The 22,017-nt window shown below is 37.8% G+C and overlaps 1 protein-coding gene across 6 annotated transcripts; it reads left to right on the top strand.

Moving 5' to 3' along the window:
• Positions 1–139: 139 nt before the first annotated feature.
• ift88 (intraflagellar transport 88 homolog) lies at positions 140–21,644 on the top strand. 6 transcript variants are annotated; one of them, XM_067516828.1, is made up of 27 exons: positions 140–327; positions 560–622; positions 720–779; positions 1,202–1,255; positions 1,479–1,542; positions 1,720–1,789; positions 2,109–2,199; positions 2,840–2,941; positions 5,872–5,974; positions 6,539–6,885; positions 7,432–7,502; positions 8,349–8,435; positions 8,990–9,089; positions 10,490–10,576; positions 10,749–10,935; positions 11,835–11,943; positions 12,082–12,232; positions 12,346–12,461; positions 12,824–12,876; positions 13,144–13,209; positions 13,297–13,403; positions 15,618–15,681; positions 16,350–16,397; positions 17,474–17,497; positions 17,603–17,653; positions 20,258–20,356; positions 21,374–21,644. In XM_067516828.1, the coding sequence occupies exons 1-27, from the start codon at positions 247–249 to the stop codon at positions 21,493–21,495; spliced, it is 2,577 nt and encodes an 858-aa protein (XP_067372929.1). In that variant the 5' UTR covers positions 140–246; the 3' UTR covers positions 21,496–21,644. The 6 variants fall into 6 exon arrangements, with proteins under 6 accessions (XP_067372929.1, XP_067372931.1, XP_067372933.1 ...); XM_067516830.1 differs by lacking the exon at positions 17,603–17,653; XM_067516832.1 differs by lacking the exon at positions 21,374–21,644 and having other exon boundaries at positions 19,041–20,301.
• Positions 21,645–22,017: the final 373 nt, after the last annotated feature.

The raw sequence follows: 22,017 nt of genomic DNA, 5'->3' as shown, positions 1-22,017 counted from the left end.
ACATCGGTATCCTAGCAACAGCACAACTCAACTTCAGCCAATGGGATTCACTCTAAATGATGATTTACGCGTACATAACCAATCAGAAGCTTGGAAAGTGAGCCTCCCGCCCGCGTCGCTTTGGATTCTGGGATTAAGTCCTAACATCCTAAACGACAACCAACATTCTGGCTGTTACCTCGTTTATCCTGAAAATATCATTAATGAGCATTTCGTAGGTTAATTCGCCTACACAACGAGACAGACATGGAGCACGTGCATCTAGCCGTAGATGAGGACGATCTTTATTCGGGCTACAATGACTATAATCCAACATTTGACTCCGAGGTGAGTTAGCGGCTGGGTTAACTTTTTGTAGCTAACGTTACTTCTGAAAACAGCGTCTGAATTCAGCTTCGTCAAAATTCGTTTCAGCTGGTCGTGAAACAATTCATGCCAAAGTTAATGACCAACTGCGCCTTGCTTGAAATCCTTCATTTTCGTGTGCAAAGTCTACTTTCTGCATGGGACAATATGTGTACTGTTTGTACTGAATACAGAGTATTTGTTGAATTTTAAGGAGCTGGACAATGATGTGGGCTTCCAGCAAGCTGTAAGGACAAGTCATGGAAGAAGGCCACCGGTAAGTAGACTCTAGACAGGGAAAAGACACAGTGCGTGCTTAATGACTTCTTAAGGAAACCTTCTTAATAATATTTTTACTTGTTTCAATTTTCCAGATGACTGCCAAATTTCCTGGCACTGCCATTGGGGCCAGACCTTTAGCGTCTTCGTTTGGCGTAAGTATATTGACATTAACAAGCTTTAAAACTTGCAGCTCAAGTGAGAACTTGCTTAAAAAAAGGAGACGTTTTGGTTTTGAAGTCAGCACATCAAAATATACAAATCATACCAACACTCTAGACCTAACTGAGTAAGCACCTTGAGATTTTGTTGAGATATGACTCTATATAAATGTAGATGAATTTAAATTATTATGTCGGTGTTATGGTAAACATCTGAATGGTGATTCACATGGAAACAAATGGCAGAACAAAACATATTTAAACAAAAAGCTGATATATAAACCAAGATAATAAATGAAAGCACTTTATATAGATGCATAGAAGTGCACATCTATTTATCTTATATTTGCATGCTAAATTGTATTATCAGCCAGATATTCTTAATTCTTTTTCACCAATATTGTTATTCCATGAAGTCTCAGATCCCTGTGGTCTCTTCAATTGGCAGACCCATGACTGGCGCTGTGCAGGTGAGAGGAACTGACACCTCAAATTTGCTTTTTTTCCTTTTGAATTATGTGATTTAAATTATTTAGTGATGTGGTTTTAATTTGACCAGCATAGGTTTTGTTATCATGTTTTTGTATCAAAAATCAATAACAACCTTATATACTGCTAAGTGTTAACAATAGCTCTTTTTTTGTGAAGAAAGTTTACATCAAGCATTTTTTTTGCTATTTTATAATGTGACAGGACGGTGCAGCCCGACCAATGACTGCTGTCAGAGCAGCGGGTTACACCTCCTCCCTGACCCGTGGTGAGTAAGGAAGTCACAAAAATATTTGATCTGTTACAGCTATCCTAGTGTTTCAGTCTCGCTACATGCACATTTATTGGCATTTGGATTACATTGAATGAGGGTTTAGATTGTGATTCTCCAACTGATCATTCCTAATGTAAGCTGTCAGAACTATTTTCCATTTTGTGTTTTTAGGCTCGGCCTTTGACCCTCTGGGCCAATCCAGAGGCCCTGCTCCTGCACTTGAAACAAAAAATGAGGACACGTAAGTTGTCACTGTTTAAACTAATTTCTCTCTCTTTTTTGGAAATGAAAGTAAAGTACTTTTATAGGCTATTCACAATTTGTTATTTTTAAAGGAAAGTGTAAGCATTTGATATACAAACATCTTTGAGCAGAACTGCAAATAATAAATGCATACAGTGATAGAATAGACTATATTTTCACATTGTAAATAGAAGACTCCAATCAGAGAGAGAGGTAAGGTTTCTTAAGTATTTCATAACAACGTCATCTTGTGCATTATGTGGAGAACGGTTTGCACCGTCAGAAAAGATTTTATTTCTTTGTTTGTGGCCCTGCAGACCTGAGGAGAAGATTAAGATTCTGGAGAAGAAAGTAAATGACTTGCTAGAAGAGAGTTGCATGGCACAGAGCATGGGAGCTTTACAGCTGGTGAGACTCTATAATTCCTGCACAAGTTAACGTAATTATTTATTTATTTTTTTACCAAATTCAACGCTGTACAAGTGATCAAACCTAAAAAGGTGATTGTATGGTTAGCTGATTGTGTTTTTTAGTTATTTATCAATTGCTTTGAACTGAAACAATTTACAGTAAGCTCTCACAAGTCCTTTTTAGAAAATTTCATCAATGTCTTGTCATTGTTGGCAAAACCGTATTTAGAAAATAAGTAGTTTTTCACTTGCAAAGGTTATTTTTGGGTAGTTCAGTGCAATAACTACTTATTATATATATAGATAGAAAAGTATCACAAAGTGATATATTTTTAGACAGTTTTTCAGTAAAGGATGCATTTTACTAGCCTGTGGGTTGTGGTCATTGTGTACATGGATGTCGATCTCACTGCTGCTGACCATGTTGGTGAAGGTTCTCAGTTAGATTTTCATCCAGGTTCTGTTATCCAAAGATTAAATCATGTCAACTGGACTTCTTTCGTCTTGGTTAGAAACATTTCGCTACTTATCCAAGCAGCTTCTTCAGTCTGAATAAAGTGGTACTGCTGACCATGTATGCACATGTGGATGTGTCCTTATAAACCTTAAGTGTGTTTGCGTTTGGCATGATTTTACAGGCTCTGGAAAAAGCCAAAGAGGCAGGGAGGAAGGAGAGAGCACTGGTGCGACAGAGGGAACAATCTGGCAATGCAGATATCAATGTAGACCTCACCTACTCGGTAAGTAAGGCTGCTGTATAATGGTTTTTCCAATACTACACTCTGAAGCTACTTGCCTAGAAACCTAAGGGTAAATTCAATTCAACTTTATTTATATAGCGCCAATTCACAACAAAGTCATCTCAGGGCACTTTACAGAAGAAAGTCAAGGTTATAAAGATGCATAAAGAGAACCCAACAATTCCCCCTGGAGCAAGCCATAGGCAACAGTGGAGAGGAACCCCCCCCCCCCCAAACGGAAGAAACCTCCATCAGAACCAGGCTCAGGGTGGACGGCCATCTGCCTTGACCGGTTGGGTTGAGTGGAAAGGGGAGAGGGAAAAGAACAGAGCAACAAAAAGCAACAACAAATCATCGGGCAGATTGGTAGGACCAGTAGCTGCACGCTGGAAGACACACAGCTTCAAAGCCGGGGACACCTGCAGAAAGGGACAGAGAGAGAGACAGAGAAGGACAAAGACAACTACGGGAGAAAACACACAGAGTTAATGACATACAGTGGTGACTATTGCGGGGTAAGAGGAGAGATGGTCAAGAGGAGGAAACGAGCTAATTGCATCGGGGGGTGGGTCCACCAGCAGTCTAAGCCTATGGCAGCATAACTAATACTAAATATATGTTTTATTAAAGAGAGGTTTTAAGCCTAGACTTAAAAGTAGAGAGGGTGTCTGCTTCCCGAATCTGAACTGGGAGCTGGTTCCACAGGAGAGGAGCTTGATAGCGAAAGGCTCTGCCTCCCATTCTACCTTTGGAAATTCTGGGAACCACAAGTAGGCCTGCATTCTGAGATCTTCTATATATGATGGAGAGGTTACATTGTATACAGGGAGCAACACAGTTGGAAAATAATTTTTTTTGTTTGGTTTCTTAAAGGAAAGCCTTACTATTTATATTTTACATTTTAGCTAATATCTATGATAGAGTGTGTTAAAGGATATACATTATATTGCCAAAAGTATTCGCTCACCCATCCAAATAAATGAATTCAAGTGCACAAAGCAAGGTCCATAAAAGACATGGATGAGTGAGTTTGGTGTGGAAGAACTTGACTGGCCTGCACAGAGTCCTGACCTCAAACCAATAGAACACCTTTGGGATGAATTGGAGCATAGACTGCGAGCACTGTGTATTATGTATTTCATAAACACACTCCTAAACCTCGTGGAAAGCCTTCCTAGAAGAGTTGAAGCTGTTATAGCTACAGAGGGTGGGCCGACGTCATATTAAACCCTATGGATTAAGAATGGGATGTCACTAAAGTTCATATGGGTCTAAAGGCAGGTGAGCGAATACTTTTGGCAATATAGTGTATGTCATAACTAAATGTTTTAATGTTCATGCTAACATTTTTGTTGAATCCACTTAATTTGGTGATTCCATTCAACTAGTCATTTCCACATTTTGCGTGGGAGTTTAGTGGCTTAGCACAAATTAGAGAGAGACAGTGTTTTTTGGATTCAATTCAAGATTCAAACAACTTTACTGATCCCATAAGGAATTTGGGTTGCCTTGTTTCAGCTGCTCTCCACATGAAAAGAAAGGATAAACACCACCAAACCAAGACTAAAACAATTACGAGTACAAACTACTGATCAATAAGTTAGAATAACCGCCTTTGAATCAGGGGCTTGTACACAGGTAGGAGGTGGATCAGGTTGTGGCCAGACCTGCCCAGGGGAAGAAGGGCTGTAGGCCTCTTTAACATTTGTGTACATCAGGTCCAGGGTCTTCTCTCCCCTAGTGTGACAATCCACATACACATACTGTGTAAAGGTGGGGAGGGTCTTGTAGATGGTTGCATGATTAAAGTCACCTGAGATAATAAAGAAGGTCTAGGGATCTGGAGTCTGGCTGCGATCGAGAGTATGGCGTCACACGTGTCGTCTGCAGAAAAGGAGGGAGGAATATAGAATGCGATCAATATGGCGTGTGAGAACTCTCTGGGGACTTCGTATGGACGGAGACCCACCGCCAACAGTTCGATGTCCGGGCAACACACTCTTTCTTTCACAGTAACCTGACCAGTACGACACCTCCTGTCGTTGATGTAAGACGACCAGCCCTCCTCCTTTCCTCTTTCCTGTCTCCTCCGATCCGCCCGCACTGTGCTGAAGCCCTCAGTACTGATGCATGTGTCGGACTGTCCTGCAGCTATGTCTCCGTGAAACACGTTAGTCTATACTCTCAGTACACACTTTCCTTCCAGTCAATTGGTCCACGTTGTCCTCCAGAGACCTCAGAGGCTTGAATCTTCGCTCCCTCGCTCGCCGGTTTTCTCCCCCCCCTCCGCTTTTTACCAGCTCTTCTCCTACTTATTTCGTCCGGAATGTTTAAAGTCTGAACCGAACTTAACTCCATGGTGCCGATCTGCTGCAGCCCGATCACATGTTCCCGACTGTAAACAAATGAGCGGCTCCAGCTCCATACAGCTGTTGCGCGCTGGTCACAGCTTGAAGCAGAAAACGTTCCGCAATGATTAATAAAACAACGATTAAAAACTCCTACAACCGCATGACCAGAGAGGGTAAGCTTTACACAGCAAACTGGATACTTTACTTTATTAAAATATAAAAAAGGACCTGGCACTTATCATGTAAAATCCTTATTGTTCTACATTGTATTCTGATCTGTTTAAAGAGAAGCTTTATATTGTAATAAATCATCTTTCACAAAGATGATCCTGTTTTTTAGAAGATAAAAAATTACCAACCAACCAACCAATCAATCAATCAATCAATCAATCACCAGGTACTTCATATATATGTATGTGTATATATATATGTATGAAGTACCTGGTATCTAATCCACAGCCAGCAGAGCATCTTTGTTTTTTGAGGCAGTGGACATAGCCAGGTCACAGAAGACAGTTGAATCACTTTGTGGCTTCTTTGTTTTTATTAAGATATATCTAATGTTTTTGTCATTAACAGGTTTTGCTCAATCTTGCAAACCAGTATGCAAACAATGACATGTACCCAGAGGCCCTGAACAGCTACCAAGTTATTGTAAAGAACAAGATGTTTAGTAATGCAGGTAAGCAGGCATCTTTGCTTCTCATTTCCCACACATGTATTTAAACTATGGCTGCTATTATAAATGCATTGCAGCAGCTAGAGACAGAGAATGTGGTGTTTTTACATGTCAGTCAAACTAGAGAGGGGATATTCCTTTCTGTGATGCTGATGTGAGAGCACACCGCTAAAGTACATCTTGAAGAACTAACAAATTTTAATAAAAAAATATGCTACTGTATTTTGCTTAGTGAAGTGTTAAATTAAAGATTGTAAACTGTAGCACATTTACAGGCATACGAATTAGTAAGGGGAAAACATTAAAAATAGTTACTAGCTAGCATCTCAGATACAATATACCATGGCTTTTAGCACTTCTGGCGCTCCAGCTTTCACACTGTGAAACGTTTGTGTTAAGACAATAATAAATACTTTTCCCACTATTCATAAAAATCTCAGATTATGGGCACAAAGAGAAAATCAGGATTATTGAATCATAGTTAGAGCGTATATTGTATAGAGTTAAAATCATTTGCCATCAGCAAAGTTTTGGCTTTCGCTCAAACTGCATGTGTTGCATCTCCAGGCCGCCTGAAAGTCAACATGGCCAACATCTACTTCAAACAGAAAAACTACCCGAAAGCCATCAAGTTCTACCGCATGGCACTGGATCAGATCTCCAATGCTCACAAGGAAATGAGGATTAAGATTATGCAAAATATTGGTGTGGTCTTTGTCCGCATGGGCCAGTATTCAGATGCCATCACGTCTTTTGAACACATCATGAGTGAGAGCCCCAACATCAAGACGGGATTCAATCTCATCCTGTGCTACTACGCCATCTGTGATAAGGAGAAGATGAAGAAGGCCTTTCAGAAGCTTATTTCAGTGACTCTAGGCATCGATGATGAGGACAAGTACATTGCATCTAATGTAAGTTATACACACCTAAAATTATAGCATCTAGAAATCTGTCATCCTTGCATGTCTTCATCTTTGGTGAAAGGTTAATTGCTCAGCTGTTCATCAAACATTGGATTGTACTGTAATGTTTTTCTTTACAACCATTTATTGTAAAGCATGAACATAATAACTTAGAACCACTCAGAACAATATTATGACATACAGTACTTTATCTCTGTCATTTACACAAAGTTCTGACTATAGTTCTTTGCAGTTGGACAAGTTTTACTTTACCCAGTTGTCCATCACATCATTGTGTTTCCATAACTTATCACACTTTCTTTGTTATTGTAATATACCAATAAAAAGACTTGTGTAATTCAACAAAGAAAAAGAGGCTACGGTTTACCTTCATATCATTACACAGTTTTCAAGAAGGCTGCTGAGTTGCTGAACATTCTGCTGAATATTATTTAGATAACTACAACCTGTATTGACGGCAGCAGACATATACCTGTTTATCTCATCCAGCCTTTTATTGCTTACATTGCAGCTGTGTCCTTTTAACTTTTTTAGGATGACACCATCTCAAATATGGTCATCGAGGCCATCAAGAATGACAAGCTTCACCAGATGGAGAGAGATCTGTAAGAAAATCCTCACAACACAAACCATCTTCTCTTAAAAAAATGTTCCGGCCTTATCGAACCATGGAAACTATACACTGTACTTATTGTGTACAGATTCATTACAAATCATACTTTGTAATAAATGATTGCATTTATTCAAAAGTACTATTTGTAATAAGTGATTGCATTTATTACAAATCGTACTTTCAATCATATTATGCAATACAAAAATGAAAAATGCATAAATTGCAAAGGTTCCACATGCCCTAAATTACTCATTCACATTTAGATCATTATATTAAAAGTTCTGTGCATTTATTTCAAGATTAGAAGTATAAAATAGTCTTTAGAAAACTGCCAGTTCTTAACTAGGGGTGGAAGCAGTAGAGCTGCCTTGGGGTGTACAGATGCAAATATTTGGCTGTTGATAGGTAATCACATATGTGAGACAGCTCATCTGTTCTCATACATGGTCTGGGGAAAGCTTTATGCTAATTAGTTTCATGTTTTTGAGCATATTGCCGGCTATAGCTCAGTTGGTAAGGCAGTTGACCATGGACCACAGGGCCAGTGGTTCAATCCATGCTACAAGTCGAAGTTTGTGTGTGTGTGTGTGGGAATCAACATTGTAAAGCGCTTTGGATAAAAGCGCTATATAAGTGACTATTTACCATTTATTTAAATAAACCTTTTTCTTTCTATGGAATCCCACTTTTTTTCCTACAAGTTTTCTTTTGGCAAAGCACTGAGTGTTAGTGAAATCCACTGTTTTTCTTCCTATGAACTCATCCTGCTGATGTAATATGAGCTATGTAGAATTCAATTCCTGAATTGTTCTGCTCTCTCCATGTAAACTATGCATAGGAAAGTCCTGGCTGAGAAGTACATCATGACTGCTGCCAAACTCATTGCTCCAGCTATTGAAACTTCCTTTGCTACTGGATTTGACTGGTTTGTTTCTTTTTCTCCCTTTTTTTTTAATATATATATCGTACCATCGTAACACCAGAGGGCATACGAGAGGACTCCAACTTAAAGCCAGTCCTTTGGAAACCTGAGAAATGCTAAAACATGATTTTTAAGGTTTCACACTCCGTAGATGTAATTAGAGACAGATGGCAATGTTAATGTCAGCATTATCTCCATAATTTAGAGTTTTGTAGAACTGCTGTTTTATTTACTAAATTAAAATTGTCTTTGTAGTAGTAATGTTAATCACATTTAATATTGGTACTTTGTAACCGATTGCAACATATTAAAGGAGTGTTTTCAGACAAAGCTATAATAGAAGGGTTGGAAAACAGCAAATATGCATGGAATTAATTTAAGATTATGTTTTTTTTCTATGTATCAAATTGGCAAAATAAGTGAATCGGCCACAGACCTCAACCTCCAAAAACAAAAAGCATATTTTCAAACTAAATCATATTGCAGTTTGGAATTATCAGTTAAATGTTGTTGGGACACAAAGCATGCATGAATGTTTATTTTTTTTATATTTTTAGGTGTGTGGACATGGTAAAAAGTTCTCAGTACGTTGAGCTTGCTAACGACCTCGAGATAAACAAAGCTATCACCTACCTCAGACAAAAAGACTTGAACCAGGTGAGTGTGTTTTTCTTAACACCGTTAACGGGAATACTACACAGTTTTGGCATCTCTCTGTGGTCTGTAACAGTGGCCATGAATAGAATAGAGGAAGATAAATTTCAGCTTCACCTACTGGCCCTATTATTGTATCTTCAAACTGAGTTGTAGAACTGGCATTTAAAAAGTGCTTCCTCTTCATAATAGTTGCCACTGTATAATGGATTTAATATTTGATAACTTGCAGATCTTTTAAAGGTTTAGGACAAAAGTGTTACTAGTGAAACTAAAATATCAGTAATGTGTAATTACAGTATAAGCCAGTTACAATTTACAACAATGCCTCATTAGAATGAACTATCATTAAAGCGTAAATACAGAATAAGAGTAGCAATTGCATGTATAAATTATTGTGATCAAGTGAGGTTTTATTCCCTCTAACACATACGGTTTTGTCCTGCTAATGTTGTTTTAGCGTACCAGGATCACATTCAAATTTCCCCATCTCATTGCCCTCCATTGTCTCTTCCTTTTGCTTTGTTTCCTTCCCATTTGCATGCTTAAGGTTGAGGTATGTGTGCCCTCCGTTTCCATATTCACATTTAGATTGTTTTCCTTTTACATGTTACAACTTAAGCATGCCTTTTCCATATAAACACAAGAAAAGAAACCCACAGATTTGCAGGGAAACTTTTAATCCAGAGAGGACATAATATCTAATAATATACCACAGAGTTCCCCTGGGTGACACAGACTAACTCTGAAGTTTCTGTAGTTACAGTATTTAACTGCAATAGATAACTATCTTATATACACAGGTTTAAAACCTGATGCATGTTTGTGATAATGCTCTTTTCAGACTGTGGTGGTGTCATAAGCTGCAGCTGTAGCCTGCTTGGTGCTGTTTCAAAATGCTAACCTTTATACACTAATACTGCTGGAAAATCCCCCTTGTATATAACACACTTACAACAGCCAATTAAATGTGAAGGGTTTCATTACAAAAAGCTGTGTGCTTGAGTAAAAACCATTCAGATAGTTGCATCGTGCAATTTTCTTAATCCTTAAACTCTTAAGATTTGAGTTTGCTATGCTTTCTTCATTGTTCTGCTTTATAAACAATAGTTTTTCAAATTATAGACATAACTATAAACTTGCTCAACAATATGTTACCTTATCCTTATAGGAAGAATATTTATCATTGCATAGATGGATATTAAACATCAGAATTTCACATCATGTTATGATTTGATCTAAAGAAAATGTGTCATTTTTACAAATCAAACTGTTCTTGTTTATTTATAGGTGTGTTACATACCGAGGGAAATTGGCTTTCACTTAAGTTTTTTAACATAACTGAGCACATGCTAATAGTTGCTAAAGTGTCACCCTGACAGCTTTTTACAATGTATTATCAGGCGGTGGAAACGCTGAAGACATTTGAGAAGAAGGACAGCAGAGTAAAGAGCGCTGCAGCCACCAATCTCTCTTTCCTCTACTTCCTGGTAAGAGGCTTTTTATTAACTAATCAAAAGTCTTATGCAGGGAAAATGTTCAGAATAGTGGATATGTGCTTTCATATTTGAAGCCAGACAATCCTGTTGTAATTATGGCTAAATTTCAGTTACCATCAAATGCTACAAGTAGACGCTTTTCATCTTCTATTTCTTTTAAAAGGAGAAAGATTATGACCAGGCTGAACGATATGCTGATATGGCCATGAACGCTGATCGCTACAACCCTGCAGCACTTATCAACAAGGGCAACACGGTGATTATAAAACAGGACTATGAAAAGGCAGCAGAGTTCTACAAAGAAGCACTAAGGAATGATTCGTCATGCACTGAGGCACTCTACAACCTGGGTAACCTCGATTTCTATGACACAGTGCACTAGTAGATCAAGCAGATCACAGTAATTTATAAATTTAACAGTAGTCTGGGGACTATACAGGAAAAATAGACTTTTGGCTAATTAATTTACAGTAAGGTTCATTTATGTGAATTGTCCTTTTCAAATCAAGTAATAACCCAAACTAAACATTAAGGCTGCAGTTTAGTGCTGACATGAGACTTTCTCTGAAACCTATTTCTTTCGCTCATTATTCTCCACTATGCTCTGCACAGCCCTTCAGGTAGATGTAGTTATCACTCAAAAGCTTTTGAAGACAACGTCTCTGCACAGCTGCCAGTACTGTTAGTGAGACTGTGCCACAGGAAGCTTTGAGGGCATCGCAACAATAACAACGGTGTTGGAGCAAAGTTCTATTAAATAAAGTGTCACGAATGTTGCACTTTAACTAGATGTGGGTGTTTAACATAAACATGCAGTTAACCTAATTCAGCACATAATTACATTTATGTTGTCTGTGATATATGCCCTACTAATTTTCTTGATTTGGTTGTGAAAAAAGAGAATTTTCTTTACAGAAGAACCACATTGGAATGTGCAGGGAACATTGTAGTATGTTACCTCAGAGCAGCCACTCAACATTCTTGTAGTATCTTTCTGAGGCCCTGGTATCTGCCTGGTCAGTTTAGCACCTGAGCTGCCATTTGTTTAATCACTATGTCGCAAATATAGCTGGAGTCAATTTAAAACAACAGTTAAATATGACCAATAATTGGATATCAAGTCCACTGTTGAGACTTCATTTGTCACCTGTGTATCTGTGGATATGAATGAAGCTTGTCCGTTTCAATTATGCTTTATGGATCCTAAGTACATAATGGACAGCTTTTGCCACCTATCTTTTTACATCAGGTCTTAACTACATAAGGCTGAATCGTCTGGAGGAGGCTCTGGACTGCTTCCTGAAGCTCCATGCCATTCTGAGGAACAGTGCCCAAGTCATGTACCAGCTGGCCAACCTGTATCCTATTTCAAAGATGTGTTAGTAGACTACTGGTAGATGTTATATTTGTTCCCTACTATTCATTTAGGGGCTCAATCCTGCATCGCTGCTTATAAATATGTAAGAATCTGTTGGACCTTAAGCTGCTGGTCCTAGTTATGAGCTGCTGGAGGATCGCCAACAGGCAATTGAGTGGTTGATGCAGGTCATCAGTGTAACTCCCACAGACCCGGAGGCACTGGCCAAACTTGGAGAGCTCCATTATAGCGAGGGGGACAAGTCCCAGGCTTTCCAGTACTACTACGAGGTGTGAGAAGCAAAACTCAATCCTTTCTGTTTATGGACTGACTAATTAATTTGACATTGCGACACAGTTTACCTATCAACTTTCCTTTGATCTCGTGTTATGTTACTGTTCAGTCATTTAGGTGCTTCCCTTCCAAGATTGAAGTGATTGAATGGCTTGGGGCATATTACATTGAGACACAGTTCTGTGAGAAAGCCATTCAGTACTTTGAAAGAGCTACACTAATACAGTAAGTAACCACTAGTAACAATACACATAAATGTTATATGCAACATAATGCCAGAACATTCTACAGTGGTTTTGGGAAAGTGAAATGCTAAGTCCAAAAATACCGTCAAATGTTATTTCTACACTTTTGTGACTTGATTTAGCGAGTCATGTCAGCTTTGCCTTTTCTCATCAACCACAAAACTTGTTCTCATCTGGAAATGGTTGTAGTTGTAGAAAGATGATTAGACTGTTGTCAGCTATCCAGCTGAAATCAGAACAGAATTTGTTTTATTTATTTTTTTTAAATTTCCATTTACAGCACGAATATTGTAGATTTGTGTATTTATATTATGTGGATGCTTTTCTGCTGTGTGTTCTCAGGCCGACACAGGTGAAGTGGCAGCTTATGGTGGCAAGCTGTTACAGAAGAAGTGGTGAGAGTTATTCTGTTCTTGTAAAATGGCAAATAACTGCATTTGCTTTACCTTGTTAATACTGAAACCACATTAAATAAAAGTAGACTCCCCAAACTTTGAGCTACTCAAATGATGTTGTTTTCAGTCATTTGAGTAGGTAAGTGAAAGAGACCAACAGTTATTTAAACCAAGAGTTTCAGAACCACTGACTAAGCCTGTCTCTGAATGAGCCAACAATGAGTTCAGTTAAAGTTTTGAATGCCCCTTTGTTTTTGTTTTTTTCAGGAAACTACCAGAAAGCTCTGGAAACGTATAAAGACATCCACAGCAAGTTTCCAGAAAATGTGGAATGTAATAACCCTGTTTATTACACAGATCTCATCAGAACATAACACATTGATAAAAGTGTAAACAAAATAAAACTCTGTTTTTGTCCAGGCCTGCGTTTCCTGGTGAGGCTAAGTGCAGACATGGGATTGAAGGAAGTCCAAGAATATGCCACCAAGCTGAAGAAGGTGGAAAAGATGAAGGAGATCAAAGAACAGGTATATCTCTCCTGGCTAACACAGCTTTACACTTTAGTTTACAATGGCAGTTCGTAGCATTTTAACATTTACTGCTATTCTTTATCACCATTTGCTACCTGGCAGTGATTCACCCAATAAGTTGTTTGAACTCTTTCTTAATTGGCATATCTCGGTGCCAGATGGTTCTTTCTCAGGGTAAAATATGACACATTGGAACCTATGTATTTCACATACACTTTGTTTATAGTTAGCAGGAACCCTGCTAGCTTACAATAGTGAATAGACATAAGTCAGAAATTGTCAGCAGAAAACGCATTAAGATTTTACAGAACTGTTGACAGTATTGGATTGTTGCTCTGCTGGAATAGCCCAACAGCGACCTCAGACGTAAATATACAAACTAACATATGCAACCCAGATTAATAATATAACATTAAAAATGAGAAGCACATCTTAATATTAACCTCATAAATGACATGCTTGTTTGGTAGTATTATTACAGACCTTTTTATAATGTTTTCCTATTTTCCTCATTCTTCAGAATGCCAAGATCATTCTGAAGAACATGTTGATTGAAAACATACAATGTTCTCTTGCCATAAAGTGGGTCAGTTGTCCTTGTTGCTCCAAACATTCATGAAAAACAGCTGCTTTTCTCTTCAGTTAATTTTCCATGAACCAAACAGTGTTGAGAGAAGATCAGGAACTATACAGCTGTTAAACACCTGGCTCAAATCTCATTTAAAAGAGTTGTTCCATTTGAAGAAATGTCAACAGGCTTGATTCTACATAGATGTGTGTTGGATTGTCCAGTGACAACTTAAACTTCTAAATATATTAGAGACGAAGTGGCCAGTGGCTCTATTGTAAAAACTGATACAGAGTTTACATAATTTCTATGTTTTGATTATAGTCCTTTTTTCACTGACTTGTTTCAGAAAGCTTTTTTTGCACTCCCATCTCCCCAGTCACCAATAATCAGTGATATCATCAATTCACACAGGTTCATCTGAGGTAATAACTACACATGGAGATAGGACAAGTAGCAAGACTCTATCCATATATCCTCCAATAAAAATAAAAATCCAAAGTAAGACAACCTTTTGAAATGGTTTATAAAATGATTTAAACACAAAGATCGTATCTCTACTAAAAGTGTGAATAGTTCATAATATTTTGACAGGTCGTGGCTTTGGCCCTATATGGGGGTGTATTATGCCAGTATCATGTAGTCTAAAACAATTAGCTTCAAGCACAGATGATAAACGGCTAAAGAGATTTAGAAACCCCCCTTCTTTCTAACTTCACTTGCCCAAAATTCTTCATTTTAAAATTCAGATCCAACTGCCACTGACATATTTGGCAACATGTCACATGCTCCCTGTGTGATTTAGGAATTTAACTCTCATTTGTCTCAGGATAAGAGCTGAAACAGAAAATATTACAAAATGTGAATTATGTTTGAATTCCATCCATATTTTGAGGGATGCAACAAGTGACATCTATGGTGGCTCCCACACTTTAACAAAAGGTTAGCAAAAAAACTAGTGTTAGTCTGAGGTCTGTCATGATTTGATTCAGAGTAACAGAGCTGGGTTTCTTGGTCTTGTGAAGATGTTCATCAGAGCCAGGAACAGATGTGGAGGATGACTTGTCAAATCACAACCAGCTGCTCCTAAATCAAAGATGCTGTTGGACCAGAGAAACAATCCTACAGAGAGACAGAGCCAGAGGACTGACTCAATAATCCCAGAAATCCTTCAAACTGAATGTCTAGAAAATACAACTGATCCTACAAATAAAACTGCAAACTGTATGAGATGATAAATGAGAATGATCGAAACCAAAAAAGTTAAATAACTCTTTGGTCTGATGTCATGTGAATGCTAAGTGAGTTATTTTTCCAGAGTAATTGCCATATCCTTGTTTTATTTTTAAATGTTACCCCCATTAAATGATTCCCTACCTATTTTGTCCTGGACAAAAAGAACACTTATTTACATGTGATGTTTAAGGTAATTTTTTATACATACTGTAAATGTCAAATTCCATGTGTTCATGCACAAATCGGACAGGATTCCTTGGCAGAGGCGAATAAACGGGGGCAAAAGTCAACACGGGCTAAGGAGTTGAAAATCCATCACCACAATGCATAAAATCTATGTAAAATGTAGAACTATGCATGACCAAGGCTGCAATGTAACATTTTCTCCTAATTCTCTCCACCTGCAGAGGGTAAAGTCAGGACGGGAAGGCAGTGCAAGAGGTCGGAGGGAGGGCAGTGCAGGGAGTGCTGGTGAGTAAGGAGCCATCATAACTACAGAGGTTCCTACTGTTCTGAAGAAACGCATTGATTAATATACTGAATACACTCGTTGTACTTTGTATAGTGTGTACACAAACTCAAAACCTTCAGAGAACACATGGGGAACAATGTTTGACCTTAATTCAAGTTGTGTGTCAGAATGGCTAAATTTTCTACCCCCTGTGGTATATCCAGAATGCCTTACACCATCAGCACGTGTATTGTTAGTACAGATAGGGTGATCACAAGTTCACAGTTCTCAAGAACTGGCTCAAAGGTCAGTTCACACTTAAAAGAAATAACTAGTTCACATCGATAGATGACAATTTTTAATGTTGAGTTGGGTTCACGGATCCAAAAACATCCGACTTTATGTGTCTCCGGCGTCAGACCTCAGAAAACATAATTCCCATGAGATACTATTAGTTTGTTTGCATTTTAGCAAGTACATTTCTTTTCTGTCATAGGTTAAAACTTTGGTAAACACAAACTGCAAATGAAGGCAGGAAATGTATTGTGCGTGGTTACTGATTTTTACTGTCGTGGTTTACAGTAGTCTAGCTGTTTGACTTAGAATCTAATTTGATAGTCAATGTTCGTTCTCATTTTCACCACTTTCTTTTCTCTATCTGTTGTTCATACATGCTGCCGGTCCTTAGGGGTCTCCACACCTGTCCTCATCTCTCCCAAGAAGGCCAGCATTATGGGTATACCTCTAAACATCCCAGTCTGGTAGTAGAATAGGAGGGTGCACTCATGTTCTGTTATTTTTAAGTCCATAAAAGGACCTGTTGGGAAGTTACAGCTACACATCCAAATCCCACCTCTATTCCCTAAGACATCACTGACCGGTCAAAAACACATGAAGGTCAGATTTATAGCCCATCGTGGTATCTTTTCATTTGATTTAATAATAACACAGGACTGTATCAAAATAGTTTGCCAAATGATTTCATGCGACTTTTAACCAAATCCATAACCATCACAATTTCTGTCTCCACACGAAAGAGGATGTTGAGGTTGGACTTTGCGCAAGTAATTAAATATAAGAGAGTGATTATATAAAGTTTTAGTCCCTTTGGCAGCTCCAATGGCACTAGAAATACAATCCAATGTTACAGCTCCTTGTAAAAGTGTTTTGTGCCAACAGCTGAATGAACAACACAAAGGGTTGTTTCTTTAATTTTATTTCTAAATATTCATTTCCCAGTTCTTTCTCTACTCTTGAATTTGTCAAAGCCAACACCTGAATGATTTCATTCCAATAAGTCCACATAGGAAAGACTCATAATAGCTGAAGTGAAGTGCCATGACTTTAGGAGGCGTGATGATGGGGAGCACTCCAGTTCAAAGCAAACACCAGAGAAAGCAAACTGCCACAGTCCACACACACTAGACAGGCTCATTAGAAAATGCAATGCTGTAGCTCTTCAGCATCTGTAGTGTCCCATAGTAGTAGCTTAGTACTGATCACATATTTCCCAGAAACCTGTTAATGTGCGTTCTGTTCCACCCTGCTGAGACCTTTGTTATTTTGCTGTTGCCATAAATTAGATTAGAAATCTTCCAATTTGTGTGGTTGTTCGTTTTTATTTATTTATGTTTTTTAAAATGACCAATAGCTTTGTAGTGCCAGCGCTGTAACTTGATCGTTAGAGTGAAAAAATACTGGATGTTTTTCAACATTTTTATCTCCCGTATTACATTTTTCCCATCACTGAAAAGTGGTTACGAGGGTTAAGTTGTTTCACCAAACTCTAAGGTCTCTTATTACTTTCTTCAGGCGTAGCAGCGGATGTCAAAGCAGGTGAGATAGGGAAGGTATAAGTAATCTTTGTTTTTGGCTGCTTCTTTTTTCTGGCTCTTCTATTGCCCTCTTTGTTCTCACTCTGCTTCTTCACTTGGTTTTCAGTATCTCACACTGAGTCCAAACAACTCAGTCCTTTGTTGGATTCAGGAAAAGGTATGTCAGTTTAATAATCAAAGAGTAAAATGATACTTTTGACAGAGACAAGCCACTACAGCTTAATAAACTAATCTCATGTTCATTTAATTATTTCTTTTCTGAAAACATTATTCTTCTTTAGTCCAACTATGCAAAACTGTTGTATGTTACGACATGTAATTGCAAAATTTTGATGTCCACAAAAATGTAATAATTGACATTGAAAATGTACTTTAAACTAAATCAATACATCATTTTGTGACTTTACTGAGTCAGCTTAGTTATCAGATAAATACCATGAAACCTTCCAATATGTTTAGCTAATTAGAAATTCTAATAAATTTTATAGACTGCGTAAAAAGGTCAAATAAAAAGTGAAATCATTGGATTGAACTGGCCACAAACCACAATATCATACAACAACATTATCTGTTAAGAGGCCAACATTTTTTTTATTATAGGTGAAATAAAACAATTAGCTTTACTGGCTTATTACCTTCTGTGTGAGCACAGTAGAAGTAAGTGACTCAGGCCAGTTTGTTGTAGGTAAACATACAAGAAACCTACAGTTAGTATAGCGTTACACCTGAACCTGATCCAAAAATCTTCTGACAGGCTGCTGTGATGTTAGACTCCCAGTCTGTTTACCCTGACCACTCACTATCCACACGACATGCAGATTCCAGTCTGAGAAAACCTTGTTAGGTACCTGAGACTTTTCCATCTTCTCTGTAAACTCTACATATTCACAGCGCGTGGTAGAGGTGTGCAGATGTAGAGCCCGATTTAGAGTTTGCAGATTTAGAGTTTGTTTTTCTCATGCGTCCAAACCTGCGTCATTCCTTGATGTGAACGTGGAGCTCTGTCAAAATTTACGTCTTCTTATTTTTTTTTTCCCCTCTTCTCTTCTGTTTTTGTATAACAATTGAGTTCCCTTTTTTTTTACAGATCAGATACACTTATGTATTCTGTTATGTTGATACTCTTGTATCAGCACAGCTGAGTCAGTATTTTTTTTTAATATTTGGTCTTGTTACGAAAGCCAGACAGTTGAGTCATCTATATTGATCATCATCTCTATCAAAGGCCTTGCCTAAATATGTTCTTCTCACCATCCTTGCAACATGCGTTTTCATGCGCTAACTGTGTGCAGCAGTCTGGTCTCCAACCTGTAATGTTATCCCTCTTTTGTCTGTGCCTTCCCTTTCTGAAAAAAAGAAAAGAAAAGAAATGCCACTAAGACCTTCTAATTTAAAAAAAAAAAAAAAAAAAAAAAAAAGAGGCAGGAGTATTTTCCAGTACAGATCTTAGTTTGCCAGCAGTTTGTGAGGCCTCGTGCGAGACGTTTGGGACTGTGAGTGAAGCTGGAGTTTTGGGCCTCCCTCTCTTTCCTGTTTTTCTGCAGTTGCTCTCGTCAGTTTCCAAGGCTACCTGGCAGCCAGATGTGTGCTGCTGCTGTCTGTAATCACGTCTGTCCTTCAGCTCACTGGAGCCCTTTGTCAGCCTGAGTCATCGGAGTCTTGAACAAACAAATACACACACACACACACACACACACACACACACACACACACACACACACACACACGTTCCCTAACATACTTATTACATCTTGCAAAGAGTACCAGCTCTGTGTCTAAGACGATAACAACTTGAACTGGTGCTGGTGCAATGACATTGCAGGAATTAAAAAATTCTAGAGTATTTTACTTGTTGGACAGTATTTTGTAATTGCAAGACAACTCTCCAGAAAGACAACATAAAGTAATTTTACTTATAAAAAAAAATTGGTAACTTTAAGTCCCCCTACTTAGCATTTATAGGCATTATAGAAATTTATAATAGACCTTTACCATGGACACAATTTTATGTCCTCATAGAAGTTCTAATTGACAAATACTATGCATTAATAAACCCTAACAATATTCTAATAACTACTGTATAACACTGTAGTATACTTATGTTTTATAACTTATTAGATGTTCGTTTTACTAATAAATGGTAAATCAGGGGATGAAAAGTTTTACCAACTACACTTACTGCCTCACAGTTGTATGGCTCCACCAACCAGTCGGGTTTTAATGCAACTCTTGTCTTCAGTCTGGCCACAGTTGCTGCTCTATCCACATATTTGTATTCAGGTCTAGAGAAGACATTTAAAGTAGGCTGATGTGAGAACATACTGTCTCTGTTAGATGGGAATCCCAACTCTCTACCATGTTGATTTTTCAGACAAGAATAATTGCCCTGGGAGAAAAATATGAACGTTGATCATGATGATGATCAATTGTGGCTTAATTTTGGGAGGCATTTATTAGCTGCTCACATGGCTAATTTTTCTCCATAAACCTTGTCCTGGAAAGCTGGAACTTGTATTTTGATGTAAAATTTCAAAAAAGCCCTGCGTGTCATACATATTTAGATACATGGAGACTATGTTCACATGTACAGACACACTAACGAGGTCAAACTTTTCCCACCCCATTCTAGCTAAACATAATATGTTCCATCTTTGAGAAACCTAAAACACTGCATGTACAACTGATTTTAATTATGACCGATGAATTAAACAGTCTTAATAGAGTACATTTGCTAATTTCAAGTGTGTGTATGTATTTTCAGATATCGGCAATAGCACTAAAGGAGAGCGGCTGAGCGCCAAGATGAGGTCACTTCCTGCTTCCAATGAACCTTATGAGACCAGCAGTCCAAAAGAAATAGGTTAGGATTTTGTTTTAATTAAATAACTCTTTACAACTCTCTATTTAAACACATAATCCCTGTCTCTCTTTGTCATCTTTTCTTTCCTAAGCACTTGACCAATCAATGACTTTTTATGCAGAATTGACATTTCTTGCCGTCATAATTATTCAAGATTGTGTAGTATTGAATGGAATTCCCGATAACAAATACACTAGCAGACTTTTATGTTGTGCCACCATGGTACATTGTATGGGAAACATGACGTTGTCATGCTAAACTTTATAATGTGATTATGGAAGAAGGATAGATGACAGAAACTTCACATTTAAACCACAGCGGATCTAATTCAGATTTCGCTTCGAGAACTTTTCTTTTACATTTTTATTTTTTAATTACGATAAAAAGTTTAAAAGAATCTCTATTTTTTTTAAAAGTCTAATTTCTATGGCTTTAGTTTAGGGTGTAAATGTACATTAATGCTTTTAAACTCTCTGACTTACCTATACTCAAATATTTTTATGCTTCTAGCTGGAAAAACTCCTTCCGATGACATCACTTGGAGGCATTTTTCATCATTAGGAGTTCACTTGATGTCATCTGGAGGAGTTTTTGAAAAGCAGGTTGATCATGATTACAAACTGTATAGTACGAGCTTAATAGATGGTATAGTGTGAACTGAAAGTTCCTTAAAGTGATGTCATCTGGAGGCATTTTGGAGTAGAAGTAGATAAATATTTTGATATAGGAAAATCAGACGGGAGTTTAATGGCATTCAGTTACATGTACTACCCAAAGTAGAACCAAAGTTCAGTATCAGTGAAGATTCCCTCTAAGGAAAAAAGTGACTCCATTACACTTGAAGCTGACATGTTCAAATTGATTCTAGATGTGTGATATGCAAAAATAAGAAAAACCTGAACAAGTCATTTTTACATTCTGTTTAGACTGTGGTGTCCCTTGTTGCATTCATTTGCATATTAATAAGGTAAAAGTAATATTAGCATTCGTGATGAGACCATCCTCCCTCCTGTGTAGATGCTTCCTATGTTGACCCACTGGGGCCCCAGATGGAGAGACCAAAGACTGGAGCCAGGAAGCGCATGGATGATGATGATTTTGCCGATGAAGAGCTGGGAGACGACCTGCTGCCGGAGTAGCTGCGTCCACCCTTTGTCTTCACTGCTGAGTTTGATCATGTGTGTTTCCATGTGTGAGCACAGGAAGGTCTGGTAAATCCATCAGCATGATATACCAAACTTATGTAATCCATCAATTTCAGGTCCTGTTTTACTACTTTTTGCATTTTATAATGAATATTAAAAAGTCTATAATATATAAATAAATATATATTTATTATTTGCCATGTTTGTTAATTTTGTTGTTGTTCTTTTATATATAAATCAAAAACTGTGTATTCAAGATGAAAGTTGAGCAATTTCAAACCATCTGGTTTGAGTTTTTCACATTGATATTCTGAGTTAATAATTTGCAGTTTTCCCAGGCAAAGCAACAGATCAAACAGAAGATTTAGTGGAGCATTATCTGTTTTTATGATTATAATTCAAAGCTTCTGCCTCACACACAAATCCAAATGACATAAGTTACAGCGCACATCAGAGGGTGACGTACATGAAAAAGAAACATTCCAATGTGTTTCCAGCTTATAAAAATCATTCGTA

The sequence above is a fragment of the Channa argus genome, chromosome 9 (assembly GCF_033026475.1).
Source record: "Channa argus isolate prfri chromosome 9, Channa argus male v1.0, whole genome shotgun sequence".
Lineage (NCBI taxonomy): Eukaryota > Metazoa > Chordata > Actinopteri > Anabantiformes > Channidae > Channa > Channa argus.
This window is presented reverse-complemented; position numbering and strand designations above follow the sequence as displayed.

Excerpts from the sequence above, each read along its gene's own strand:
- ift88 (XM_067516828.1), top strand. The coding sequence starts at position 247 with ATGGAGCACGTGCATCTAGCCGTAGATGAGGACGATCTTTATTCGGGC. Across the intron at positions 1,790-2,108 it reads GAAACAAAAAATGAGGACAC|ACCTGAGGAGAAGATTAAGA; the intron begins GTAAGTTGTCAC and ends GTGGCCCTGCAG. Across the intron at positions 17,654-20,257 it reads TTTGTTGGATTCAGGAAAAG|ATATCGGCAATAGCACTAAA; the intron begins GTATGTCAGTTT and ends ATGTATTTTCAG.